This window comes from Cetorhinus maximus, chromosome 16, assembly GCF_964194155.1.
Source record: "Cetorhinus maximus chromosome 16, sCetMax3.hap1.1, whole genome shotgun sequence".
Classification (NCBI taxonomy): Eukaryota; Metazoa; Chordata; class Chondrichthyes; order Lamniformes; family Cetorhinidae; genus Cetorhinus; species Cetorhinus maximus.
Genome location: NC_135894.1, coordinates 28,046,554 through 28,072,262, shown reverse-complemented (window position 1 = coordinate 28,072,262; position 25,709 = coordinate 28,046,554). Strand labels below are relative to the sequence as shown.

The 25,709-nt window shown below is 48.3% G+C and overlaps 1 protein-coding gene across 1 annotated transcript in view; it reads right to left on the bottom strand.

The window, feature by feature from the left end:
- The window catches only part of phldb2b (pleckstrin homology-like domain, family B, member 2b), a 224,653-nt gene that overhangs the window by 6,941 nt on the left and 192,003 nt on the right, over positions 1-25,709 (bottom strand). Inside the window, exons 18-23 of the mRNA XM_078559568.1 lie at positions 25,001-25,015; positions 23,384-23,419; positions 15,702-15,888; positions 7,834-7,924; positions 6,511-6,657; positions 1,731-1,950 (exon numbers count right to left, since the gene is read on the bottom strand). Coding sequence (XP_078415694.1) covers positions 1,731-1,950; positions 6,511-6,657; positions 7,834-7,924; positions 15,702-15,888; positions 23,384-23,419; positions 25,001-25,015 — 696 coding nt within the window. The remainder of the gene's footprint in view (positions 1-1,730; positions 1,951-6,510; positions 6,658-7,833; positions 7,925-15,701; positions 15,889-23,383; positions 23,420-25,000; positions 25,016-25,709) is intronic.

Genomic DNA, 25,709 nt, shown 5'->3' with positions numbered 1-25,709 from the left:
AGTCCAAACCCGGCGGGAACACAGTCCAAACCCGGCGAGAACACAGTCCAAACCCAGTAGGAGGGGGTGATCTTCAGGTGGGAGCAGCTGTTGCTGGGGAGCTGAGGGAGATTCACAGGGAAACTTTGATTCACTTCCCATTCTAGGTCACTTCAAGACACTTGCCGGCTGCCAACTGTCACTGCAAGACAGGGGCAGGAAGGATTGGGTAAGTGGGCAAAGAAGGACAGGACGGGGAGAGGGGGACGGGGTGGGGGGGGGAAAAGGGGGACGGGGTGGGGGGGGGGGAAAGGGGGACGGGGTGGGGGGAAGGGGGACGGGGTGGGGGGAAGGGGGACGGGGTGGGGGGAAGGGGGACGGGGTGGGGGGAAGGGGGACGGGAAGGGGGACAGGGTGGGGGGAAGGGGCCGGGGTGGGGGGAGGGGGCCGGGGTGGGGGGAAGGGGGAACGGGGTGGGGGGAAGGGGGAACGGGGTGGGGGGAAGGGGGACGGGGTGGGGGGAGGGGGGACGGGGTGGGGGGAGGGTGATGGGGAGAGGGGGACGGGGAGAGGGGGCCGGGGTGGGGGGAGGGGGCCGGGGTGGGGGGAAGGGGCCGGGATGGGGGGAAGGGGCCGGGATGGGGGGAGGGGGCCGGGGTGGGGGGAAGAGGGAACGGGGTGGGGGGGAAGGGGGAACGGGGTGGGAGGAAGGGGGAACGGGGTGGGGGGAAGGTGTGGGGGGAGGGGGGACAGGATGGGGGGAGAGGGGGCTGGGCTGGGGAGAGGGGGCCGGGGTGGGGGGGAGGGGGCTGGGGAGAGGGGGCCGGGGCAGGGGGAGGTGGCCGGGGCGGGGAGAGGGGGCCGGGGCGGGGAGATGGGGCTGGGGTGGGGAGATGGGGCCGGGGTGGGGGGAGGGGGCCGGGGAGAGGGGGCCGGGGGGAGGGGGCCGGGTTGGGGGGGAGGGGGCCGGGGTAGGGGGAGGAGGCCGGGGGGAGGGGGACGGGGAGAGGGGGGCGGGTAAAGCAGGTCATTTGTGGGCTGGCACCAAGATGACCATAGGTGTTGCTGGGATTGCTGTGCAAGTCTCAGTGAGAATGATGCTGCAGCCCGTGTTCTCAGATACCTCAGAGTGTTAGTAAACATGAGCCCATCTCACACAATGTGACCCACTCCCATTCTGGGCATTGCACCATAGGAAGGAGGTCAAGACTTTGGAGAGAGCGAGGAAGAGATTTGCTGGAACGGATTCCGGGATGAGGGGACTTCAGTTATGTTCAGAGATGATCAAAGCTGGGGGTTGTTGTCTTTAGGACAGGGCAGGTTAAAGGAAGATTTAATGTAGATGCTCAAAACTCTGAAGGATTTTGACTCGTTAAACAAAAAGAAACTATTTCCGGGGGAGAAGGACGAGTAGCCAGAGGAACAGATTTAGGGTGACCTTTCAACTTACAAATGGTGGCACGTAGAAACATTTTTTTACACTGCGAGTTGTTGTGATCTGCAGTGTGCTTCCTGTCAGAATGGTGGAAAGAGATTCAATAGTGGCTTTTAAGAGAGTTTTGGATACATACTTCATGGGAAAAATTGACAGATTGATCTGGGGAAAGAGCAGGGGATTGGGACTAATTTGGCAGTTTGACCAGAGTCGGCATATGCACCATGGGCTGAATGGCCTCCTTCTGTGCTGTACCTTTCTATAAGGTGGAGCCCAGTGGAGTACATACAATGCTGCTGAGTCCCCCCCCCACTACCTGCATAATACGACAGGGTCCGCTTTGTTCGATCAAAAACGAACCAACGCTTCTTCCAGGTTTTAATTTTGCCGCCCATTTTGACCAGGAACCCTCGGCATGTCTTCTCAGTGAGGGATACGTGGTAGCAGGTCTCCACATTGTGGCCAGCTGCTTCAATGTGAGTGCGTAGGTCAAAGTCTTCCTTTCGGACTGGGAGGTAGCGAGTCAGTGGCCTGGCCTGCAAGGAAAACACCAGAAAACCAGCTGCAAACATTCACATTCTCTCTCTGTGTCTTTACAAGAGCAATTACTTGGAATTATAGACCGCCTTTAATATTGCAAAATATCCCAAGGCTTTTTACAGGGGCAACATCATAGACAATAAGGAGATATTAGGGCAGATGACCAAACGTTTATTCAAAGAATTAGGTTTTAAGGAGTGTCTTAAAGGAGGAAAGCAAGGTAGAGAGGTGGCAAGGTTTGGGGTGGGGTGGGGTGGGGTAACTCCAGGCCTTAGGGCCCAGGCAACTGGAGGCACAGCCACCAATAGTGGAGCAATTAAAATCGTGGATACACAATAGGCCAGAAATAGAGGAGCACAGATACCTCAGAGGGTTAATGCACACTTGTTGCCTCACCTACATTATATGCCAGTTGCTTGCTCTGCTTTTACTTGTTTTAATTTTATGGATTGGACACATTCTGCTACTCAACAGGAAGTGCAAGTTTATTGATCACTTATGTCAAACATTTTAACAGCTTAGCAAGACCTTCCCACGACTTCATCCATACCCCTACTAACACCAAATTGGAGACAGTTAGAGCGCAGGACTGCCAGGTAATTGACCAGAATGATACCTGGTTTCTAAGGGTTAAATTACAAGGTGGGATTACACAAACTAGAGGTCGTGTTCCTTGGAATTTAGAAGGCCAAGGGGCATTTTGATTTGATGTTCTGTGCCAGGGTTGGGGTGGGAATGGGGGAACGACGTAAAGGAAAAAGACAATAGCAGAAAGGAGCAGGATTTAGACCAGAGTTCAATTGACAATAGAAAAACAGTCAAATTGTAAATATCCCAAAATTCGCAGGGACCAGACTGAGGAAAACAGTAAAAGCGACAAAGAAGGTATTAAATTGTATGTATATCAAGGTTTGTAGTGTAACTACACAAGTTGATTAGCTGCAAGCACAAACTACTACACAGGATTATGACGTGGTGACATTGACAGAGACAAGGTCAGGAATAGGTTCCTAATATTCCTGGTTACCGATTGCCCAGGAAAGATAAAGGAGGAAAGGGGGAGGGCTGTGGTAGTATTGATTAATGATGATGTTACGGTTCTGAACAGGAAGGTTCCAGTTGATGGTTCCTGGACGGAAAGGGTTGACTTCAGTTAACAGAGAGGGAGTTGTTACATTGCTGGGAGTTTTATTATAAAGTTTATAAAGCTGCACACAGTGACGTGGAGGACTTAGATGGGCAAATTTGTTGGCAAATTTCAAAGGCATGTAAGAAAACTAGAGTAGCAATACTGGAGACTTTAATTACCTGAATGTAGACTGGGAAGTGTAGGAAAAGGGAGGCATTTCTGAAATATGTGCAAGAGAAGTTTCTTGATCAGTATGGCTCCAAACCAACAAGAAAGGAAGTAGCATTAGATCTGGCTCTGGGAAATGAAGTGGGGCAACTGGGGAGTGAGTCAGCATCTAAACAACAGCGATCACAACAAAATTCAGTTTCAAGTAGCTATGGAAAAAGACTAGAAAACATCAAATGTAGAAACAGTCAACTGGGGAAGAGCTTATTTTAGTGATTTAAGAAAGGCAGATTGGAAAGGGTTAAAGCAGCAAGAGAGCAATGGAATGCGGTCAGGGAAGAGATAGCTCGGGTACAAGGGGCAGCCCGGGTATGAGGGGCAGCCCGGGTACGAGGGGCAGCCCGGGTACGAGGGGCAGCCCGGGTACGAGGGGCAGCCCGGGTACGAGGGGCAGCCCGGGTACGAGGGGCAGCCCGGGTACGAGGGGTAGCCCGGGTATGAGGGGTAGCTCGGGTACAAGAGGCAGCTCGGGAGGTTTATGAGAAATGTCAGGAGCAAGATTCAGATAACAACCGGGAAGATTACGTAAGTATAGAGTGAAGTGAAAAAGTTACCATGGGAGGTAAAGAGAAATTATTTTTAAAAAATTAGGAGGCAACATTAAATTAAACCTTAAAACATTTTATAAACTTATAAAACGTAAGCAGTTACCTAGGGAGAAAGGTGGTCCTGTTAAGGAGCCAAAGGGAAATTTTCATGTCAAGACTGAGAATGTAGCTAAAATATTCAATTTGTACTTTACATCGGTCTAAACAAGGGAAGTGGATGGTGTGAAGGTTACACTAAAAGAAAGGGAAGGATTTAAATAAAAAAGATGGATTACAAGGTTAGCATTACTGAAAGTTGATAAGTCGTCTGGTGCAGATGCCGGCCAGTTGACCGTTGGAATAGTCGAGTCTGGAGGTTACAAAGGCAGGGATGGTTTCAGCAGGAGGTGGCCAAGGCAGGGCCAGAGGTGGGCAAAGCTACAGAGAAAGTTAGATGGGTCTTGGTGATGGAGAGGATATAGGGGCTCGCCGTCGCCTAAGTGCCATGTCAAGTGACATGTGCAACCATGGTCTTCCAAACTTTCCGATCATAGCAACAGTGGATGGCCATTGTTGGACTCCTGGTTAAGCCGGTCTTTAACGCTGTTGCGCTGTTTCTTCAGCCTCTCGCTCTCCTGTTAATCCTTCCAGTAGCGAATAGGCACACCAACCCTTCTACATGGGTAACATGACCGAAGAGCTACATTTGTCCTTTTTTGATATTATTTGGGCTCTCTTGTTCCTTTGGCCTCATTCAGTATTTCTTCATTAGTTCTCTTCTCCACCCAGCTTCCCTTTAGGATCCTTCTTAACCGCCACATTACAAAGCTGCTGATTATCTTTCCTTCCTTTTTCCCAATGCTCCAAGCTTCACATCCAGAATTCATTCCTGACCAGACAGAACATTCCAGGACACTGATTCTCCAAAACTAGGTGGGAGTGGGAGTTGTGAGGAGGATGCAAAAAGGCATCAAGGGGATTTGGACAGGCTAAGTGAATGGGCAAGAACATGGCAGATGGAATGTAACGTGAACAAGTGTGAAGTTATCCACTTTGGCAGGAAAAACAGAAAGACAGAGTATTTTTTAAATGGTGAGAGTTTGGGAAGTGTTTATGTCTAGAGGGATCTGGGTGTCCTTGTCCATAATGAAAGTTAACATGTAACTGCAGCAAACAATTAGGAAGGCAAATGATATATTGGCCTCTATTGCAAGAGGATTTGAGTACAGGGGTAAAGATGTAATGTTGTAATTGTATCGAGCCTTGGTGAGACCGAACCTGGAGTATTGTGTACAGTTTTGGTCTCCTTACCTAAGGAAGGATATACTGGCCATGGAGAGAGTGCAATGGAGGTTCACCAGATTAGTTCCTGATGGGATTGTCCTATGAGAAGACATTGAGGAGACCGGGCCTGTATTCTATTAGAAGAATGAGAGGTGATCTCATTGAAGTGTACAAAATTCTTACCAGGCTCGACAGGGTGGATACAGGAAGGATGTTTCCCCTGGCTGGGGTAGAGATGGGGTCGGGGGGGTTGTGGTCTAGAACCAGGGGACACACTCTCATAATGAGGGACAGGCCATTTAGGACTGAGATGAGAAGAATTTCTTCACTCAGAGTGGTGAATCTTTGGAATTCTCTACCCCAGAGGGCTGTGGAGGCTCATTTATTGAGTATGTTCAAGACAGAAATCCACAGATTTTTAGATAGTAAAGACGTCAAGGGGTATGGGAATAATGGGGGAAAATAACGTTGAGGTAAAAGATCAGCCATGATCTAGTTGAATGGCGGAGCAAGCTCGAGGGGCCGAATGGCCTACTCCTGCTCCTATTTCCTATGTTCCTGTTCTCGTTTCAGAACTCAAGCTGAAGTTTCTTAGAACATGGGGCCCAGAGTCAAATACGACACCAGGATCACGAACAGTTTGGTTCATCCTTCGCCAACGGCTAGGGAGAGGAATGGATTCGTGTGCAGAGAACGGAGTTTGAGGCTGGCACTGAACTAAATGGCACCCGTCTTATCAATGTTTACCTTGAGGAAGCTGCAGCTGATCCCGGACCAGATGTGGGCAACACAGGGGCAAGAGAGGGAGCAAGAGAGGAAAGGGAGAGATGGTGTTGTCAGCCTACATCTCCAGCACCTCTTTGTCATAGGCCTGATAATAAACAGCTTTTTAAATCACAAATCCCTTTTCTTCAGAGGTGCAATCCACACCCTGAGTCACAAACCTCCCTGCCCCACCCAGCCCCCAATGCATCTGCCTGTCGATGCCATCTTACCAGCATGTGCCAGCCTTCAGGCTTACACAGAGGTCCCACTGGCAAAGGGGGAGCACAGCCTCCCAGCAGAGGGAGTTTAAGTGCAGGTCCGATCCCAGAAAACTTCCAGCCCATTGAGAGGTGCTGGCTTAACCGCTTGCGAGGTGACCTTTAAATGTCGACAGACATTAATTCCCAATATCCCAAACTGCAGAGAGGAACAGGCCTCGAGGTTTTGAATGGAGATCTATCAAGATGGGCCATTTCCAAACCTCCAGGTCAACAGAATTTAATGGAACGGGTAAATAACCCAGGTAAGCACTGGTTAGCAGATTCATGGGCTTTGACAGCAGAGGTTGGGGAATCAAACTCCTCAGGGTTAGAGTTTAAACAGCCCCTCGAGTTGTTAAATACCTGTGAACGCTGCTTCTCGCGCATTTTAACTTCCTTCTCGATGAGCTGTTGTCTGCGTTCCGTCTCCTCCCGTAACCTCCTCTCCAGCTGCTCCCTCCGAGTCCTCTCCTCCTCCAGAGCTTGTTTCTTAGCTTCCATTTCTCGCTCCTCAATTACAAAACATCATTTTTAACCCATACACTTATTGCAGGAAAGAAGGATTAATTCTGGCGCAAGAAATGCAGTTTGGGATTGTAAAACACAAAAACACAAACATCAGCATTACAGAACCAGTGATTTACTGCATAACTACTGGGGCTCCTTAATCGCCCTCTGCTACTTACACTTGACAGTCCCCCATCAGGGGGCAAAGTTCACCCCTAGACCCACATCAGAGCAATAATTCCACCCCCCCCCACCACCAACCCCCCGAATCAGGAATAGTAACCCTATCAGGGACAATAGCCTCCCCTGCCTTCCAAAAGTGAGGCAATAACCTCACCATCAGTTTTATGCTCTGTTAGTCTATACAAGACCAATGGAGATCTTATACTTACAGAAACAATCGAATTGATGTCCACTAATAGTAGCATTATCAAACATTACTCACTTGAGGAGATACCATATCACAGAGTCGTAATGAAACAGGAGGAGGGCCTTCAGCCCATTGAGTCCATGCCAGAAGTGTTTGTCATTGGTGGCATTCAAGTGAAGAAGGCAGAGGGATTTCATTACCTCACATGAGGACATGTGAGGAAAAACCTTGCTCAAAGAGATAGGTTTATGAACCACTGCAAAGGAGGAGAGGGAGATCGAGATAGTCCGCAGAGGTTTAGGGAGGGAATTCCAGCATTTAGGGCCGGGGCAGCTGAATGCACGGTCACCATTAGTGAAGCGAAGGAAGTGGGAAGGCCAAGAGGCCAGAGTCGCAAGAGCTCAGATATCTCGGAGGGTTGTGGGGCTGGATGTGAATACAGAGGTGGGTGAGGCCATGGTGGGATTTGAAAACAAAAGGATGAGAATTTTAAATTGGAAGCATTGCCAGACTGAGAGCCAATGTAGGTCTTTGAACACACAGGGATGGTGAGTGGGCAGGGCTTTGTGCGAGTTTGGAAATGAGCAGAGTATTGGATGAGCTCACATTTACCACAGGCAAAAACGCTTCATTTTTACACAGGAGATTACAATGAAATGAATTTCATGATCCTAGAAACTTTCTCCCTGAGTTTTTAACCACGTGTAAGAAGAACAGACAGTCAGTGCTGGAAAGGGGCAGGCGCATTGGAGATGCGCTCTCACTGGGGAGTTATCTGCAGCAACCCAATGTAACAGCCTAGAACTCACTTTGCTTTCAATTAGCCATGCCTTTTCAGCCTGAGCTTCCTTTAACAACCGTTCCATCTCTTCAAGTTTGGCAACGTTAAACGTACTGGCACTGCACAAAAACACAAAAAGCAAAACAAGTGAATGGTGTTTCTTTTAAGTAAAAAAGGCTGAAACATGTTGTCTAACTTTGCACTGAGTTAAACAAAGTTGTTTTGCAAAGTTACATAAACTCAGTGAGAGAATCTAACAGCGGTGGCTGTTTGGTGCAATGGTTATTGTTGGTTACTCATGGAATGCACAGTACCGCAGCTTTTCTGAGTGAAATGAGGGGCTTCCAAGGAGCTTCTCTCAATGCAAATCCCACTTAGTCCACAGCTCACTCACATTCCACAGAACAAGACTTACTGCTGCTGTCAGTTGTCAGGCCTGGGAAGCAACCACACAGGTTGATATAAGAAAAGGCCTACAATGTGTGTGAATGGATTGGTGGAAAACATCTGATCTAGTTCCACATGAAAGGCTGCAAAGGCAAAATGCAGAGGGACACGCAGGAAGGTGGATCAAGAAATCAGTTCAAAGAGAGAATAAAAAAGTTTAGATGGAAAACTATACATTAAGGAATACATTACTTTCAGTAGATGTACTGAGTGCAGTGTCTCAGGGATCGATGCTGGGAGATGTACTGAGTGCAGTGTCCCAGGGATCAATGCTGGGAGATATACTGAGTGCAGTGTCCCAGGGATCGGTGCTGGGAGATGTATTGAGTGCAGTGCTCCAGGGATCGATGCTGGGAGATGTACTGAGTGCAGTGCCCCAGGGATCGGTGCTGGGAGATGTACTGAGTGCAGTGTCCCAGGGATCGGTGCTGGGAGATGTATTGAGTGCAGTGTCCCAGGGATTGGTGCTGGGAGATGTACTGAGTGCAGTGTCCCAGGGATCGGTGCTGGGAGATGTACTGAGTGCAGTGTCCCAGGGATCGGTGCTGGGAGATGTATTGAGTGCAGTGTCCCAGGGATCGGTGCTGGGAGATGTATTGAGTGCAGTGTCCCAGAGATCGGTGCTGGGAGATGTACTGAGTGCAGTGTCCCAGGGATCGGTGCTGGGGGATGTACTGAGTGCAGTGTCCCAGGGATCGTTGCTGGGAGATGTACTGAGTGCAATGTCCCAGGGATCGGTGCTGGGAGATGTATTGAGTGCAGTGTCCCAGGGATCAGTGCTGGGAGATGTATTGAGTGCAGTGTCCTAGGGATCAGTGCTTGGAGGTGTGCTGATGTATAGGGTGTGGATTTTGGGTGCAGCCAGCCTGGATAGAGGGATGTCTGGGCCGATGATTAGCAGAGAGGAATATCTCATCTGCAACATCCCTATTCCTGGCTACTGACCAAACCAGTCTCCCGGCCAAATGTCAAATGGAGGAGATGGCTGTCAGTGTTTCATGCCTTGGGACTTTGTTTAAAGAACATCAGAAGTAGGAGGAGGAGTTGGCTACACATTCCCTCGAGCCTACTCCGACACACAGTAAGATCATGGCTGATCCTTGACCTCAACTCTACTTTCCCACCCTATCTCCATATCCCTTAATTCCTTTAGAGTCCAAAAATCCTTTGATGTCTGTCCTGACTACACTTAGCATCCACAGCTCACTAGGTCGAGAATTCCAAAGATCGACAATTGTCCAACTGAGGAGGTTTGTCCTCATCTTAGTCCTAAATGGCCAACCTCTTCTCCTGAGGCCATGCTCCCTGGTTCTAGGCTCTCCAGCCAGGGGAATGCAGTCCCTCATTATCCAACCCGTCCAGAATTTTAAACATTTCAATGAGATCACCTCTCATTCTTCTAAATACCTAACAGCATCAGGCCTATTCTACTCAATCTCTTCTCACAGAACAGCCCTCTCATCCCAGAATTCAGTCCAGTGACCCTTTATTGTATTCTCTCCAATGCAGGCATATCCTTCCTTAGATATGGAGACCAAAACTTCACCAAGTTCTCCAGGTCTCATTAAAGCCCTGTACATCTGCAGCAAGACTTCCTTATTCTTGTCCTCAAGGTCATGCAATAAAGGCCAAGTCTTCCTAATTGCTTGCGGTACCTACATGTTAATCTGGATGCTTCTTGTGCAAGTATAGCCAAAACCCTCTGAACATTTAACAGTTTCTTAGCATTTAAGAAATGTTGTTTTCTAGTCTTCCTAGCAAGGTGAATAACTTCATCTTTCCCCACATTTTATTCAATCTGTCACTTTCTTGTCTACTCACTTAAGATGTCTATATCCCTTACTGCCACACTTAACTTTGTATTGTCAGCAAATATATATTACACTTAGTTTCTTCATTTGAATCTTTACTACAGATTGCAAATAACTGAGAACTCAGCACTGATCCTTGTGGCATCCTACTAAGCACAGCCTGCTTCCTGAAAATGGCCTCTCTGTTCCTACTATCTGCCCTGTCTTGAAATCAATTCTTTTTTTCCCCTGTGTGTTAGGCAAACTAGCACCTTTGGAGATTGTAACATTCAGAGCACAGGATGTTCTGCTACTTGTTACATGTCATCTGGCCTAGTAACAAGGGTGGGACCCTCTTGGAGTGTTTTGATAGGTCACCCAGATTGGTTTAAGGGTCAGTGAAGAGCAGTCAGTTTTCGTCAGAGTGAGTGAGTCAGGAGCCGGAGAAGAAGCTCCGTGCAGCTAAAGTGCTGCTGTTAGCTCCGAGGAGCTGGGTAGGCAGGTTCCCAAGCAGTGAGGACTCGGCAAAAGCTCTAGAGAGCTGAAAAGGCAGTGGAACCACAATAATCCTGAGGTTCTGTTTATCAATTTAGACCTTGGCTTTTCAAACTCTCTCAGCAGAACCTTATTCCAGCTATGTCATTGGTTTCCATGTGGACCACAACAACTGGATCCTCCCCCTCCAAGTTCATCTCCAGCTATGAGGAGATGTCCTTAACCCTGGCACTGGGCAGGCAACACCCTTCGGGGCCCCAGGTTGCAGCTGCAGAGGACAGCATCTATACCCCTAGCTATACAATCACCTCTCACTGTCACATTCTCTTTCACTCCCCCCCCCACCCCCCCCACCCCTGGCAAACACTTGAATGGCAGCCTGCACTGTGGCACCATGGTCTGTTTGTCCATCTACCCTGCAGGCATTGCACCCATCCAGAAGCCAAGGTCTAAATTGATAAACAGAACCTCAGGATTATTGTGGTTCCACTGTCTTTTCAGCTCTCCAGAGCTTTTCCCGAGTCCTCAATACTTGGGAACCTGCCTACCCAGCTCCCCAGAGCTAACAGCACGGAGCTTCTTCTCCGGCTCCTGACTCACTCACTCTGACGAAAACTGACTGCCCCACGACCTGCTCTTCACTGACCCTTGAACTGATCTGAGTGATCTATCAAAACACTCCAAGAGGGCCCTATCCTTGTTACTAGGCGGCAAGAACTTCACACCTGTCACAAAAGGGCAAAGGACGAGGCACTCTGAGCACTTCACTTCAGTCACATGGTGGCCCCTTTACCTGCCTGACTCTCAGTCACGTCTTCCTGTCCCTGACCACCAACCAGAGCTGTACCACGCCTAACATAAGGGATAGGATTGCCTTCTGGAACAAAGAGTTCAGGTAATTCTCCTCCATCCCTGATGCCCCATTTGGAGTATTCTAGGGGCAAATTCTCAGTGCGTCGGGCCTGGTCCTCTCCACTTTGCAACTGCCCTGTACTCGTGTTGAATCCAGCCTCCTTGTCATATAATCCAAATCCTATCTAACCTCAGTGCACTGCTGGCAAAGCAAGAATCCACATGCAATTTTGTGGAAACCAATTTTATTGAATATTTGTGAACAAACAGTGACTACTGGGATGTTAACTTCAGCCGGAGGCAACAGTGGACTTTATGTGAATCGCCACTTCACAAAGATTCTTCAATCTTGCTGAAAAGAGAGACATGTTGCAGAAGCTTTTCGTCTTGCACTCATCAGGACAAACACAAGAATGCCAAATTTCAAATGATCACAACAGTTTATATACAGGAAAAAAAAGTGTTCTAATTGGTTGACAAGTTCGACTCTGATTGGCCAAGGTGTTGCCATGGAGAAAGCACGGAGGAAGTAATGTGGTTCATTCACGCTTGCTACAAGCGACATACGTTCATACACGTGGCAAACAAAAGGAATATGTTCAAACCTTGCGCCTTTTTTGAATTATCCGGGAGCTTGGGGAGTCTGTGGTTCCCTGTTTGTTTATCCATAGCAATGCCTGGGCCAATCAGAGTTGACTTACTAACCAATCAGCACCCTTTTCTCCTGTTGTATAAATTGTTGCGATTGTTTGAAATTTGGCATTTTTGCATTTGTCCTGATCAGTACAAGACAAAAAGCTTCGACAACATGTCTCTCTTTTTAATGATACAAAAGTTCTTATTGGCCACATTTCTGGAATCACTGACACTGCGAAGAACTGTGACCAGAGCACGAGTCTCTCACGGAACCTCTGCTTTGTTCAAAAGCAAAGGGAGCGGCCAGAGCCCAGAGCCCAGAGCCCGCACTTTGAAAGGGTTTCATTACATAATGCTACAGGATCTTCTCTGCCCTCTTGTGGCTGCTGTGAGTCTGGTTGGCAGACATTTTGCCAGCCTTAATTCTTGACATTCTTGGGACTTCTTGCCAATTCTAATTTTTTTTTTTGGTTGGTTTCAATCCACCTTCTAGTTCCATCTGAGACTATGATTTGTGCTAAAACAGTTCAGGCCAGTACTCTTATTTCCCAGTTTTTACTGGTGTTCCATTTTAAGGTTTACACAACCAGTTCAGACCAGTACTCTTAATTTCCAGTTTAGACCATTATTCTTATTTTCCAGTTTTTAACAGTTTTTTTTTTTGCCTGGCCCTCCCTGCTTTAAACCTGTCTAAGCTGCTTCCAAAGCCAAGCTGCCTTGATTTGTGCTCGAATGGAGAAGTGTCCAGATTAAGTACATTTCCTGCTTGCTTAGGTGGTTAAATCATGGTGAATGCAGACACTCTTTGATGTCATAAAGATGCGTGCTGTGTCAGTGCCCTCAGGGCAGTTGGTGCTCGATACTGTCACCCTATGCCAGGATATCGGAATAAGCCAAAATAAGCACCTGAAATTTCCAAAAGTCAGGCTTGCATTTATACAGTGCTTTTTACGACCACATCCTAAAGTGCTCCAAAGCAAATGAATTACATTTTGAAATGTAGGAAACGTGGTGGCCATTTTGTGCACAGCAAGCTCCCACAAACAGCAATATGATAACGATCGGATTGTTAGTGATGTTGAATGAGGGATAAATGTTGGCCAGGACACTGGGGAGAACTCCCCCTGCTCTTCTTCCAAATAGTCACTGTCACGTCTCATCCAAAAACGGCACCTCCACCAGCACCGCACTCCCTCAGTACTGCACGGGGAACGACAGCCTAGGTTGTGCGCTCAGGGATTGAGAATGGGATAAGTGTGAAATGTCGCTGCCGGTGAATGTTGAACATGACTGGGCGGTTAACAGGTTAAAGGGGATTTCACGGAAAACCGAAAAATCTTCGCACCAAAGCAGTATTATGTCATCCATGTATCAGCTCATAAATCCCTCTGTCAGACTGGTGGATCATATCGGAGTGACAAGGGATTGGATGGATTCCCACATGAAGGGATCTTTACCGGATGAGCGACTGGAATTTTGAAACTGCCAAGTTGGGAGAGATGTGAACTCAGAAAACGTGTGAACCTGAATATTCAGCCCACTGCTCCTGAACTAAAAACTCAAGTGAAGTAAGTGTGGGCCATCTCATGACCAGATCCTAAAACCTTGGCATATTTCTCACAGGTACAGCTTTTTGGCTCAAGGTAGAATCAACAAACCACATGCGTGTTTAAGCACCATATTTTATTGCCCGATTAGAGAGTTTTATCTTTAAAAAGTTCAGCTGTTATTTATCAGAGTTAAACATGTTGCTAAATTGTAGTTCAGTGTCTAACACCAGTTAGTGTTGACTGATGCTGTTGCTTTTTTTACACCAAAGGGTTTGTGTGTTATTAAGAAAGCACCTGGTCTGAACCGTGTATCAAAATCTGGTTTCAAACACGTCTGAGGTTTCAAACATCTCGAGAGGGCTCATGTCAGGTGGTCTTGGCTCTCTGCTCTTTTGTTTTGCACATTGTTAACTGCAGTATGTGGTCCGTTAAACTGTCAGCGCGTTCTGGTATTGACGCGTTAGATTTATCACATTCAGGCACGGAATCTGGGTCTAATTTAATTCTTTCCTGCACCAGTTTGTGTCAGCGCGAAGCAGTCTCTGGGCGAAATCTCGTGGAGGCAATGGAGGGGTGTCGCCCTCAGAGGGCTTGGCCAGAGACCACGTTTGCCTCCTTTGGAACCACGGGCTAATCAGGCAGTGGAGAGGCCAGCGATGGGCCTTTCCCTGGGCTCAGGACCCCCAGGGCGGAGGTCCTACCTACCCGGCCAATCAGAGGCGGCTCTTTTGCTTAGCAGTGCCACAGGGGAAGCAGTGGCTGCTGCAGGAAAGACGCCCACTGGAGACCCAGGGTCACAAAGCGAGCCAGGCCACAGTTATGTGATGGTGGAAGGAGTTTCAAGGGGTTGGGGATTGCCAGTTGGGGTGTGGGGGAGGGTGTAAGGGGTGGTCGGTAGCGAGGCTGGGTGGCTCTCAGGGGGCCGATACCGTGTCCCTCGATCAGACGGTGAGTGCCTTTGAATTAGAGAAGCCATGTCCCCCAACCTGGGCCTAATTGGGGCAGAGGCGGGAGTGCAGCAGGGTACTCACACATCACCCTCCCAGCCAATTAAATTCCCTCCCCACCTCCAAAGATGCCACTTGAGGGGCAGAAGATTCTGCTCTTTGTGTCAAAGCGATAAACTCCAAGTGTTGGTGAGATGGAACGTAGCTTGGCATTGGCTGCCCAGACTAAATACAACGTGTACATTCACTGATGTTGTTCATGGCTCCATCTCCTCCACGACCGTCTGACCCCCCAACTCTCCCCTTCAACCCTGTCACCATCACCCCTCCTCAAAACATTCATCAGGGCAAATGATTGCCCCATCCCCCACTGTTCCTTTCTCTCTCCAAGATTCTTGAGCATGCTGTCGCCACCCAAATTCACACCCATCTTTCCCGGAACTCCACGTTTGAATCCCTCCGAATCAGGTTTCCACCTCTGGCACAGCACTAAAACCGACCTTGATTAAAGTCACAAATGACATCCTTTGCGTATGTGGCGAAGGTGGAACTTGTCCCTCCCCATCCTTCTCAATCAGTCTGCAGGCTTTGACCCAGTTGACCTCACCCTCCTCCGACAATGCCTGGCAGCTGTTGCCCAGCTGAAGGCATGGCCACCACCAGCAGTGGAGGGAAGCGAGTGAGGAATGCACACGAGGCTCGAATTGGAGGAGCGCAGAGGTCTTGCGGGGGGCTGCAGGAGGTTACGGCGACAGGGAGAGGTGAGGCCATAGTGGGAATTGAGCACAGAGAATGGGAATTTTAAATATGAGGACCGGGAACTAATTGTCCGTCAGCAATCACAGGGGGGCATGGTTGAACAGGACTCGGTTAGGATTTGGGTACTAGAGTTTGGGATAAGCTTAATTTTATGGAGGAAGGAAGATGGGAGACCAGCCAAGAAAGCACTGGAAGGTCAAATCCAAAGATTACAAAGACTTGGATGGGAATTTCAGCAGATGAGTCAAGGAGGATGGAGTCGGACAATGTTACAGTGGAGGAGGTAAGCCATCCCAAGATGTATGAACATTCTCCGCTCCTGATGCCTGAGGTTACAAAGCAAGCAAAGAGGGGTCATTGCTCCAAGAACTGACTATCCACAGGGCAGGAGGACAGTCTCGAGGCAGGGAAAACTTTTACCTGGAAATATTGTCCGGAGAACAGGCAGAGATGTTAGTGTCCACACTGTCGGAGCTGTCCACACTCAGGGTGTCGAAGGCACTGTCCTTGCATCCGCTGTCAGTGTAGGGAGAGCGATCAGCCCCAGCGCTGGCCTCATCCTGAGCTCGGAGCCTCTGCTCGTCATTGGCACGGTGCTGTCGAGATCCTGAGGCAAGCGAGAGCATGGTTATTTCATTCAAACCCTTCCAAGCTACAGGAAAAACAACAGGTACAAAACCAGACCAACACTAAAACCATGTTGAGGGGAAAGAATTCCCTTGTGAGCATAAATTCAAACACATCAGTAAGAGTGGAGTTGACTCACTATCTAACTAAAATGCCCATGATCCCCATGCCCTGTCTCCTAACCATTTCCAGATCCACATCAACAGGTTGCCTCCAATTCCACGCGCTCTCATTTTTGCTGACAGTCTCTTATGTGGAACCTTATCAGAAGCATTCTTGGAAGTCAACATAAATAACATCCGTAGACGCTCCCTTATTGGCCATGTTCGTGACCTCCTCAAAATATTTGCCAAGTTCAACCGGGCATGCCTGACCCTTTCCAAATTCCCTCAAGCTCTCCCTGATCATCACATTTGTCCAAATGCTCAGCCACTCTGTTCCTATGGAACGGCATATCAAAATTCTGCTGTATGGGAAAGCCTATACAAGTGATGAGGCAACCACACGAGTGGAGTCTCCGCCCACAGTATGGAGGGGACACAATTGTCCCACATTGCAGTCAACCCCGCTTACTGTCGAAAGTGGAACTGCACTCGCTCATCCGGTCCTGAGGAGCCCACGACGAAGTGGCTGTGGGCACTGTGCAAATATGGATCAGTGCAAACATCGGAAAGGTGAAGGACCCTCCAGCCCCACAGTGCCTAAAACTCGGAGACATTGTCCATGCCCCAAACGTTCAGCCCATCAGGGGTAGGCAGGAATGTGGGGTTGAGGTTACATTCAGAACAGCCAAGAACTTATTGAATGGCAGAGCAGGCTTAAGGGGCCGAGTGGCCTACTCCAGCTCCTAATTCAGATGCTCGTAACTCAGGTGTTTTCCCACTCCTGAACTACCAAGGGCAAATAGTCCTAGCTCCTCACGCCCAATGGGAATGTACCTTCCAAACCCACGACCACTACCACCTAGAAGGACAAGGGCAGCAGATAGATGGGAACACCACCACCTGGAAGTTCCCCTTCAAGTCACTCGCCATCCTGACTTGGAAATATATCGCCGTTCCTTCACTGTCACTGGGTCAAAATGCTGGAACTCCCTCCCTAACAGCACTGTGGGTGTACCTACACCACATGGACTGCAGCGGTTCAAGGCGACAGCTCACCACCACCTTCTCAAGGGCAGTTAGGGATGGGTAATAAATGCTGGCCCAGCCAGCGACACCCACATCCCAGAAATGAAATAAAAATGGCTGCCTCAGTATTCCAGCGCCGTCACTGGGGGGTTCACTCACTGCCTCCACCGCCTCACCAATCTCCAGGGCAGGAAGTTACCCCACCATCAAACGTGTCTCTTCATGGAGGCATCCTCTCCCTCTATGGGTGGAGTAAGCGAGGTTCCGGTCCCTCTGATTGGGTCAGCAGCTCTTTCACCATCAATTGGATGGCAGTCCCATCAGTGGTTTCTTGATTGGCTGCCTAAGTAAAATCCCGCCCTGGGTCCTGTCGCCCCTGGGGATCCATTCCTGGTCTCGGCAGAGGGATGTCCTAGGTTTTTGTAAAATTCTGCCCAATGATTTGGCTCTTTCAAGTCTTTTGTTATCTATTTTCTGAACTGTTGGGGGCATCAGATGCACACTGAGCAATCGAAGCTCAGGCTCTCAAACACAGACACAGACTCGCTCACACACAGGCTCTCTCTCTCTCTCTCTCACACACACACACACACACAGGCTCTCTCTCTCTGTCACACACACACACACACAGGCTCTCTCTCTCTCTCTAACACACACACACACACAGGCTCTCTCTCTCTCTCTCTAACACACACACACACAGGCTCTCTCTCTCACACACACACACACACAGGCTCTCTCTCTCTCTAACACACACACACACAGGTTCTCTCTCTCACACACACACACACACAGGCTCTCTCTCACACACACACACAGGCTCTCTCTCTCACACACACACACACACAGGCTCTCTCTCTCTCTCACACACACACACACAGGCTCTCTCTCTCACACACACACACAGGCTCTCTCTCACACACACACACAGGCTCTCTCTCTCTCACACACACACACACACAGGCGCTCTCTCTCTCTCACACACACACACACAGGCTCTCACTCACACACACACACACACACACAGGCTCTCTCTCACACACACACACACAGGCTCTCTCTCTCTCTCTCTCACACACACACACACACACACACACAGGCTCTCTCTCACACACACACACACACACACACACACAGGCTCTCTCTCTCTCACACACACACACACACACACACACACAGGCTCTCTCTCTCACACACACACACACAGGCTCTCTCTCTCATACACACACACACAGGTTCTCTCTCTCACACACACACACACACACAGACTCTCTCACACACACACAGACTCTCTCACACACACACAGACTCTCACACACACACACAGGCTCTCTCTCTCTCTCACACACACAGGCTCTCTCTCTCACACACACACACACACACACACACACACAGGCTCTCTCTCACACACATGCTCTCACATCAAGGGGAGGTCATGCCTGACAAATCTGTTAGAATTCTTTGAGGAGGTAACGAGTAGGTTAGACAAAAGAGAGCCAATGAATGTTATTTACTTGGACTTCCAGAAGGCCTTTGACAAGGTGCCGCACAGGAGGCTGCTCAATAAGATAAGAGCCCATGGTGTTAGAGGCAAGGTACTAGCATGGATAGAAGATTGGCAGTCTGGCAGGAGGCAGAGAGTGAGGTTAAGGGGGTCCTTCTCAGGATGGCGGCCGGTGACTAGTGGAGTTCCGCAGGGGTCAGTGTTGGGACCACAACTTTTCACTTTATACATTAATGATCTAGATGAAGGAACTGAGGGCATTCTGGCTAAGTTTGCAGATGATACAAAGATAGGTGGAGGGACAGGTAGTATTGAGGAGGCGGGGAGGCTGCAGAAGGATTTGGACAGGTTAGGAGAATAGGCGAAGAAGTGGCAGATGGAATACAACGTGGGGAAGTGTGAGGTCATGCACTTTGGTAGGAAGAATAGAGGCATGGACTATTTTCTAAATGGGGAGAGAATTCAGAAATCTGGAGTGCAAAGGGACTTGGGAGTCCTAGTCCAGGATTCTCTTAAGGTTAACTTGCAGGTTGTTAGGAAGGCAAATGCAATGTTGACAATTATTTCGAGAGGACTAGAATATAAAAGCAGGGATGTGCTGCTGAGGCTTTATAAGGCTCTGGTCAGACCACATTTAGAATATTGTGGGCAATTTTGGGCCCCGTATCTCAGGAAGGATGTGCTGGCCCTGGAGAGGGTCCAGAGGAGGTTCACGAGAATGATCCCAGGAATGAAAGGCTTAACATATGAGGAACGTTTGAGGACTCTTGGTCTATACTCGATGGAGTTTAGAAGGATAAGGGGGATTTGATTGAAACTTACAGAATACTGAAAGGCCTGGATAGAGTGGACGTGGGTAAGATGTTTCCATTAGTAGGAGAGACTAGGACCCGAGGGCACAGCCTCAGAGTAAAGGGAAGACCTTTTAGAACAGAGATGAGGAGAAACTTCCTTAGCCAGAGAGTGGTGAATCTACGGAATTCATTGCCACAGAAGGCTGTGGAGGCCAGGTCATTGACTGTATTTAAGACTGAGATAGATAGGTTCTTGATTGGTAAGGGGATCAAAGGTTACGGAGAAGGCAGGAGAATGGGGTTGAGAAACTTATCAGCCATGATTGAATGGCGGAGCAGACTCGATGGGCCGAATGGCCTAATTTCTGCTCCTATGTCTTATAGTCTCACTCACACACACACACACACACAGGCTCTCACACACACACACACACACACACAGAGAAGGCAGGAGAATGGGGTTGAGAAACTTATCAGCCATGATTGAATGGCGGAGCAGACTCGATGGGCCGAATGGCCTAATTTCTGCTCCTATGTCTTATAGTCTCACTCACACACACACACACACACAGGCTCTCACACACACACACACAGGCTCTCACACTCACACACACACACAGGCTCTCTCTCTCTCTCACACATACACACACACACACACACATACACACAGACTCTCTCTCACACATGCACACAGGCTCTCTCTCACACACACGCACACAGGCTCTCTCTCACACACACGCACACAGGCTCTCTCTCACACACACGCACACAAGTTCTCTCTCACACACCAACAAGTCCTCTCACACACACGCACACAAGCTCTCTCTCACACACACGCTCTCTCTCACACACACGCAAACACAGTCTCTCTCACACACACGCAAACACAGTCTCTCTCTCACACACGCAAACACAGTCTCTCTCACACTCACGCAAACACAGTCTCTCTCTCACACATGCAAACACAGGCTCTATCACACACACGCAAACACAGTCTCTCTCTCACACACACACAAACACAGTCTCTCTCACACACACACGCAAACAGTCTCTCACATACACACACACGCAAACACAGTCTCTCACACACACACGCAAACACAGTCTCTCTCACACACACGCAAACACAGTCTCTCTCACACACACACGCAAACACAGTCTCTCTCACACACACACGCAAACACAGTCTCTCTCACACACACGCAAACACAGTCTCTCTCACACACACACGCAAACACAGGCTCTCTCTCACACTCGCAAACACAGGCTCTCTCTCTCACACACACACACAGGCTCTATCACACGCACGCACACACAGGCTCTCTCTCTCACACACGCACAGGCTCTCTCTCTCACACACACGCACAGGCTCTCTCTCACACACACACGCACAGGCTCTCTCTCACACACAGGGTCTCTCTCTCTCTCACACATACACAGGCTCTCTCTCTCTCTCACACATACACAGGCTCTCTCTCTCTCTCACACATACACAGGCTCTCTCTCTCTCACACATACACAGGCTCTCTTTCACACACACACAGGCTCTCTCTCACACACACACAGGCTCTCACACACACACAGGCTCTCTCTCACACACACACACAGGCTCTCTCTCTCTCACACATACACACACACACACATACACACAGACTCTCTCTCACACACACGCATACAAGTTCTCTCTCACACACAAGCACACAAGCTCTCTCTCACACACACGCTCTCACACACACACACAAACACAGTCTCTCACACACACGCAAACACAGGCTCTCACACACACGCAAACACAGGCTCTCTCACACACACACACAGGCTCTCTCTCTCACACACACACACAGGCTCTCTCTCTCACACACACACACAGGCTCTCTCTCTCACACACACACACAGGCTCTCTCTCTCACACACACACAGGCTCTCTCTCTCACACACACACAGGCTCTCTCTCTCACACACACACAGGCTCTCTCTCTCACACACACACAGGCTCTCTCTCTCACACACACACAGGCTCTCTCTCTCACACACACACACAGGCTCTCTCTCTCACACACACACAGGCTCTCTCTCTCACACACACACAGGCTCTCTCTCTCACACACACACAGGCTCTCTCTCTCACACACACACAGGCTCTCTCTCTCACACACACACAGGCTCTCTCTCTCACACACACACAGGCTCTCTCTCTCACACACACACAGGCGCTCTCTCTCACACACACACAGGCGCTCTCTCTCACACACACACAGGCTCTCTCTCTCACACACACAGGCTCTCTCTCTCACACACACACAGGCTCTCTCTCTCACACACACACAGGCTCTCTCTCTCACACACACACAGGCTCTCTCTCTCACACACACACAGGCTCTCTCTCTCACACACACACAGGCGCTCTCTCACACACACACACAGGCTCTCTCTCTCACACACACACACAGGCGCTCTCTCACACACACACACACACACACACACACACACACACAAAGGCAAAATGACCAAGAGTCACACAAACCAGTGAATAAAACCGACTTGATCAGTGTTTGCAAGAGTCTGACCCCCAGGAGAGGTGCTTGCCGGGTAAAGGGTCAGAAGGTCTTGGGAGAATCAGTCATCAAATAAAGGCAGCCTGCATCTGTGGCAATGGGCACTATTGAGAGAAGCTGTAAACAGATTCCACAAGTGTGTAAAGCTGCAAATAATAAGGCTGCAGATCCAGGCTGGCACGGAATTCAAATGTTCCAGTAAGCGTCTTCCAGCTGGTGTCAATCTAGGCCACTGTAAATACTCTCAGACTGCTCAGAGCCCACGCAACATGTGAATCTCCACAACCTTGACATTGCACTGAAGGAGATGGGCTAATTTCAAGTGCTAAAGGCCAGGCTGTCTGCCGATCTGAAGCCCAGGTGCTGACCACTGGCCGAATAAGCAGCTCAACCAAACCCTTCCTCCCGCCAAGCTCATTTCAAAGTTACACTGGTGATTTTCTTGGCACCTAAGGAACACACAAATTCTTTTTACTAAAGGCCAATTTATATCGTGCAACCCAGACTAGGTCCTGAAAATTCTTCCACCTGTAAACTTTCACAGAGTTGAATAAACCCTGTGGTTGAGCTTGAACTGGGAAAGGTCACCGGCCACTTTGCACAACCCACGCAGATACTGAACACACACTGAACTTTGAAAAATTGCTGCTTTCCACAATGACATTGATGAATTCCCCATTTAACAGTTGTTTGTAATGGAGGTTGAGTGGCACTATTTCCATTTCCCTCAAATCACAGAATCCAATACATCCAACATGCCATCAAAGTTAAAGAAGAATCGATTCCTGAATACTGTGAAAATAGGACCATAGCTCCTCAGGGAGCCCATAATACAGCATCCCGTTACGGAACTTGCTTGTAATACATCATCTTGTTACAGAACCCACCTGTAATACACCATCCCATTCCAGCACCTCAACCATAGCACTCCATCTGGTTACGGAACCCATCTGTAACACAACATCCTGATACAGAGCCTACTCATAACACACAGTCTCCCTTTACAGAACCTACCTATAATATACACCATCTTGTTACAGAACCCCACCTGTAATACAACATCCTGTTACAGAATCCCACCAATGTAGCATCCCGTTACAGAACTCCACTTGTAATACAACATCCTGTTTCAGAACTCCACTTGTAATACGCATCCTGTTCCATAATTTCACCCGTAATACAGCATCCTATTACAGATCTCCACCCATAAGAGTGCATCCCATTACAGAATTCCAGCCATGGTAGAGCATCCCATTACACAATCCACTTGTATTACAGGATTCTGCCACAGGTCCCGCCTTATAATATAGCAACCCCTTACAGAACTCCATCTGTAATGCAGCATCCCATTACAAAAGCCCATCCATAATACAGCATCCTGTTACAGAACCCATCCGATATCAGACACCACCTGTCATGGAACCCGTCGAATTATGCGACTGGGTGAACAAGTCAAAAATCTATCCCACTCTTTCCAGGTCAAGGAAGTTACCTTTTCTACGAGTCCCCTTGGAATGCGAGGATGCTCCTGGGAGAGAATTTGCAAAACAAAATTAAATCAAAAGAATGAATTTCAGACATGTCACTAATGAAACAATTTCAAAAATTGTTTTCTGTAATGTCCAAATAACTTGTTTCCTGTAACTTTCTTCTGCTCAATGCCAATTGCAGCAACAAAAATATAACATTTATTCACCCAGCACGATTCCTTACAAACCCACTAGCCGTGAAGTCTTGTTAATGTTTGAAGGCTATCTACTGACATGGTCTGTGTCGGAATTTTTCAGAGTTAGAAAGCACCTGAGCAACTGATTTTCATTTGTCTCATTAATAATTCATATTTAAAGTCAAATCTATATTAGATTTAATCCCCCTGTTTTTCCAAACGATTTCAAAATCAGCCAGATCAGAAATTTAATAGCATTTTTTGAGGCAGTTTCTTTGGGATTCTATTTTATGCCATCTATTTATTTTTACTTAGGGTGTGATGTTGGCTCAGAGAAAGGCAGGGAGAGAATAACAGACCCAGTATTGAGAGTGGAAAAGTGCACTTCTATCTTTCTGCAATCTTGTGCATAATCTCTGTAGCAAAAAACCATTGTGACTTGAATCTCGCTGAAAAGAGAGACGTGTTTCATTTTGGACTCATCAGGACAAATGCAAGAATGCCAAATTTCAAACAATCACAACAATTTATGCTGCAGGAGAAAAGGGTGCTGATTGGTTGGCAAATCAACTCTGATTGGCCGAGGTGTTGCAAGTTTCCGGGTAATTCAAAAAAAGGCGCAAGGCTTGAACATATTCCTTGAACATATTCGTTTGCAGAGAATGGGTCCCCGTGTATGAATGTGTGTCATTTCTAGCAAGGGTAAATGAGCCATATTACGAGCCGACTGATTTTCTTACATTGGCTGTTAGAAGTGACATACATTCATCGGCATCTCTGACAGTGCAGGGGTCCCTCAGTATTGCACTGGAGCATCAGCTTTGATTTCTATGCTCAGGCCCTGGAGGTGGGACTTGGACCCAGAACCTCATGATTCAGAGGCATGTGTGCAGCCAACTGAGCCACGGCTGATATATTGCAGCGCACAATATGTGGTGTGCAATACTACTGGGACAGAGAGATCTCTTTAACAATCAGCACTTAGTGGAGTCAGGCATTGAGCAAACACCTATCCTTTCCGCACAGTGCATCAAAACCAGCTCCAGGCAAACAAGTTGGAGAAGAAAGGGGCACTCTCCTCTCCCTTGGACAGTGAAAGGTAACCAAAGAAGCCGCAGCTGCCCCACATCACCAGCGTCTCACTCATAGTTGTTTGTGCAGCATTACTGTTTTCAGATTCGAGAGCGTCCTTCGGGTAGATGCTAGAATGGGACAAATACACAGATCTCACACCCGGTCTTAATAATCTCTGAGGGGGGGTAAACAGCATCATCATGTCAAGAGATGTTTAGACTGTTGCCCATAACTCCAAAGGGTATTTTCCTTTTCTCCCCCCAACACATGGCAACAGGATCCTTTAAGTTAATCGAGTAAGAGTAGAGGAGCTTACAGACCCAGCAGTGTCAGACACATGAAAGCCAAGAGGAAAATCAGGACACGTACCTTTTCTCGATTTCCCTGCAGACAAGAGAAAAGTCAGACATTTAGTCAGTGACTACATAGCACCCAGGGTTAGATAAGCAATACACACGAACATATGAATTAGGAGCAGGAGTAGGCCAAGGCCATTCAGCCCCTCAAACTTGCTCCGCCATTCAATAAGATCATGGCTGATCTGAGTGTGATCTCAACTCCACTTTCCTGCCTGTCCCCTATAACCCTGGACTCCTTGTTATTCAAGAATCTAGCTATCTCTGCCTTAAGAACATCCCATGACCCTGCCTCCACCGCTCTCCGGGGAAGAGAGTTCCAAAGATTCGCGACCCTCAGAGAAAAAATTTCTTATCTCTGTCTTAAATTGGAGACTCTTTATTTTTAAACTGTGTCCCCTAGCTCTAGTCTCAGCCACAAGGGGAAACATCCTTTCAGCATCCGCCCTGTCAAGTCCCCTCAGGGTCTTATATAATTCAATAAGAATCACCTCTCATTCTTCTAAACTCCAACGGATACAGGCCCAGCCTGTCCTCATCAGATAACCCCCCCACATCCCAGACATTGGTCGAGGGAACCCTCTCTGAACTGATTCTAATGCATTTATATCCTTTCTTAAAGCGAGTTTAACGAGAACAGAAGCAGAAATTGGTGTACCAACAACGTGCTCATTCCAACCAGGGTACTCTTAGAAAGAGATTAAACAAAGGCGCAAATACAA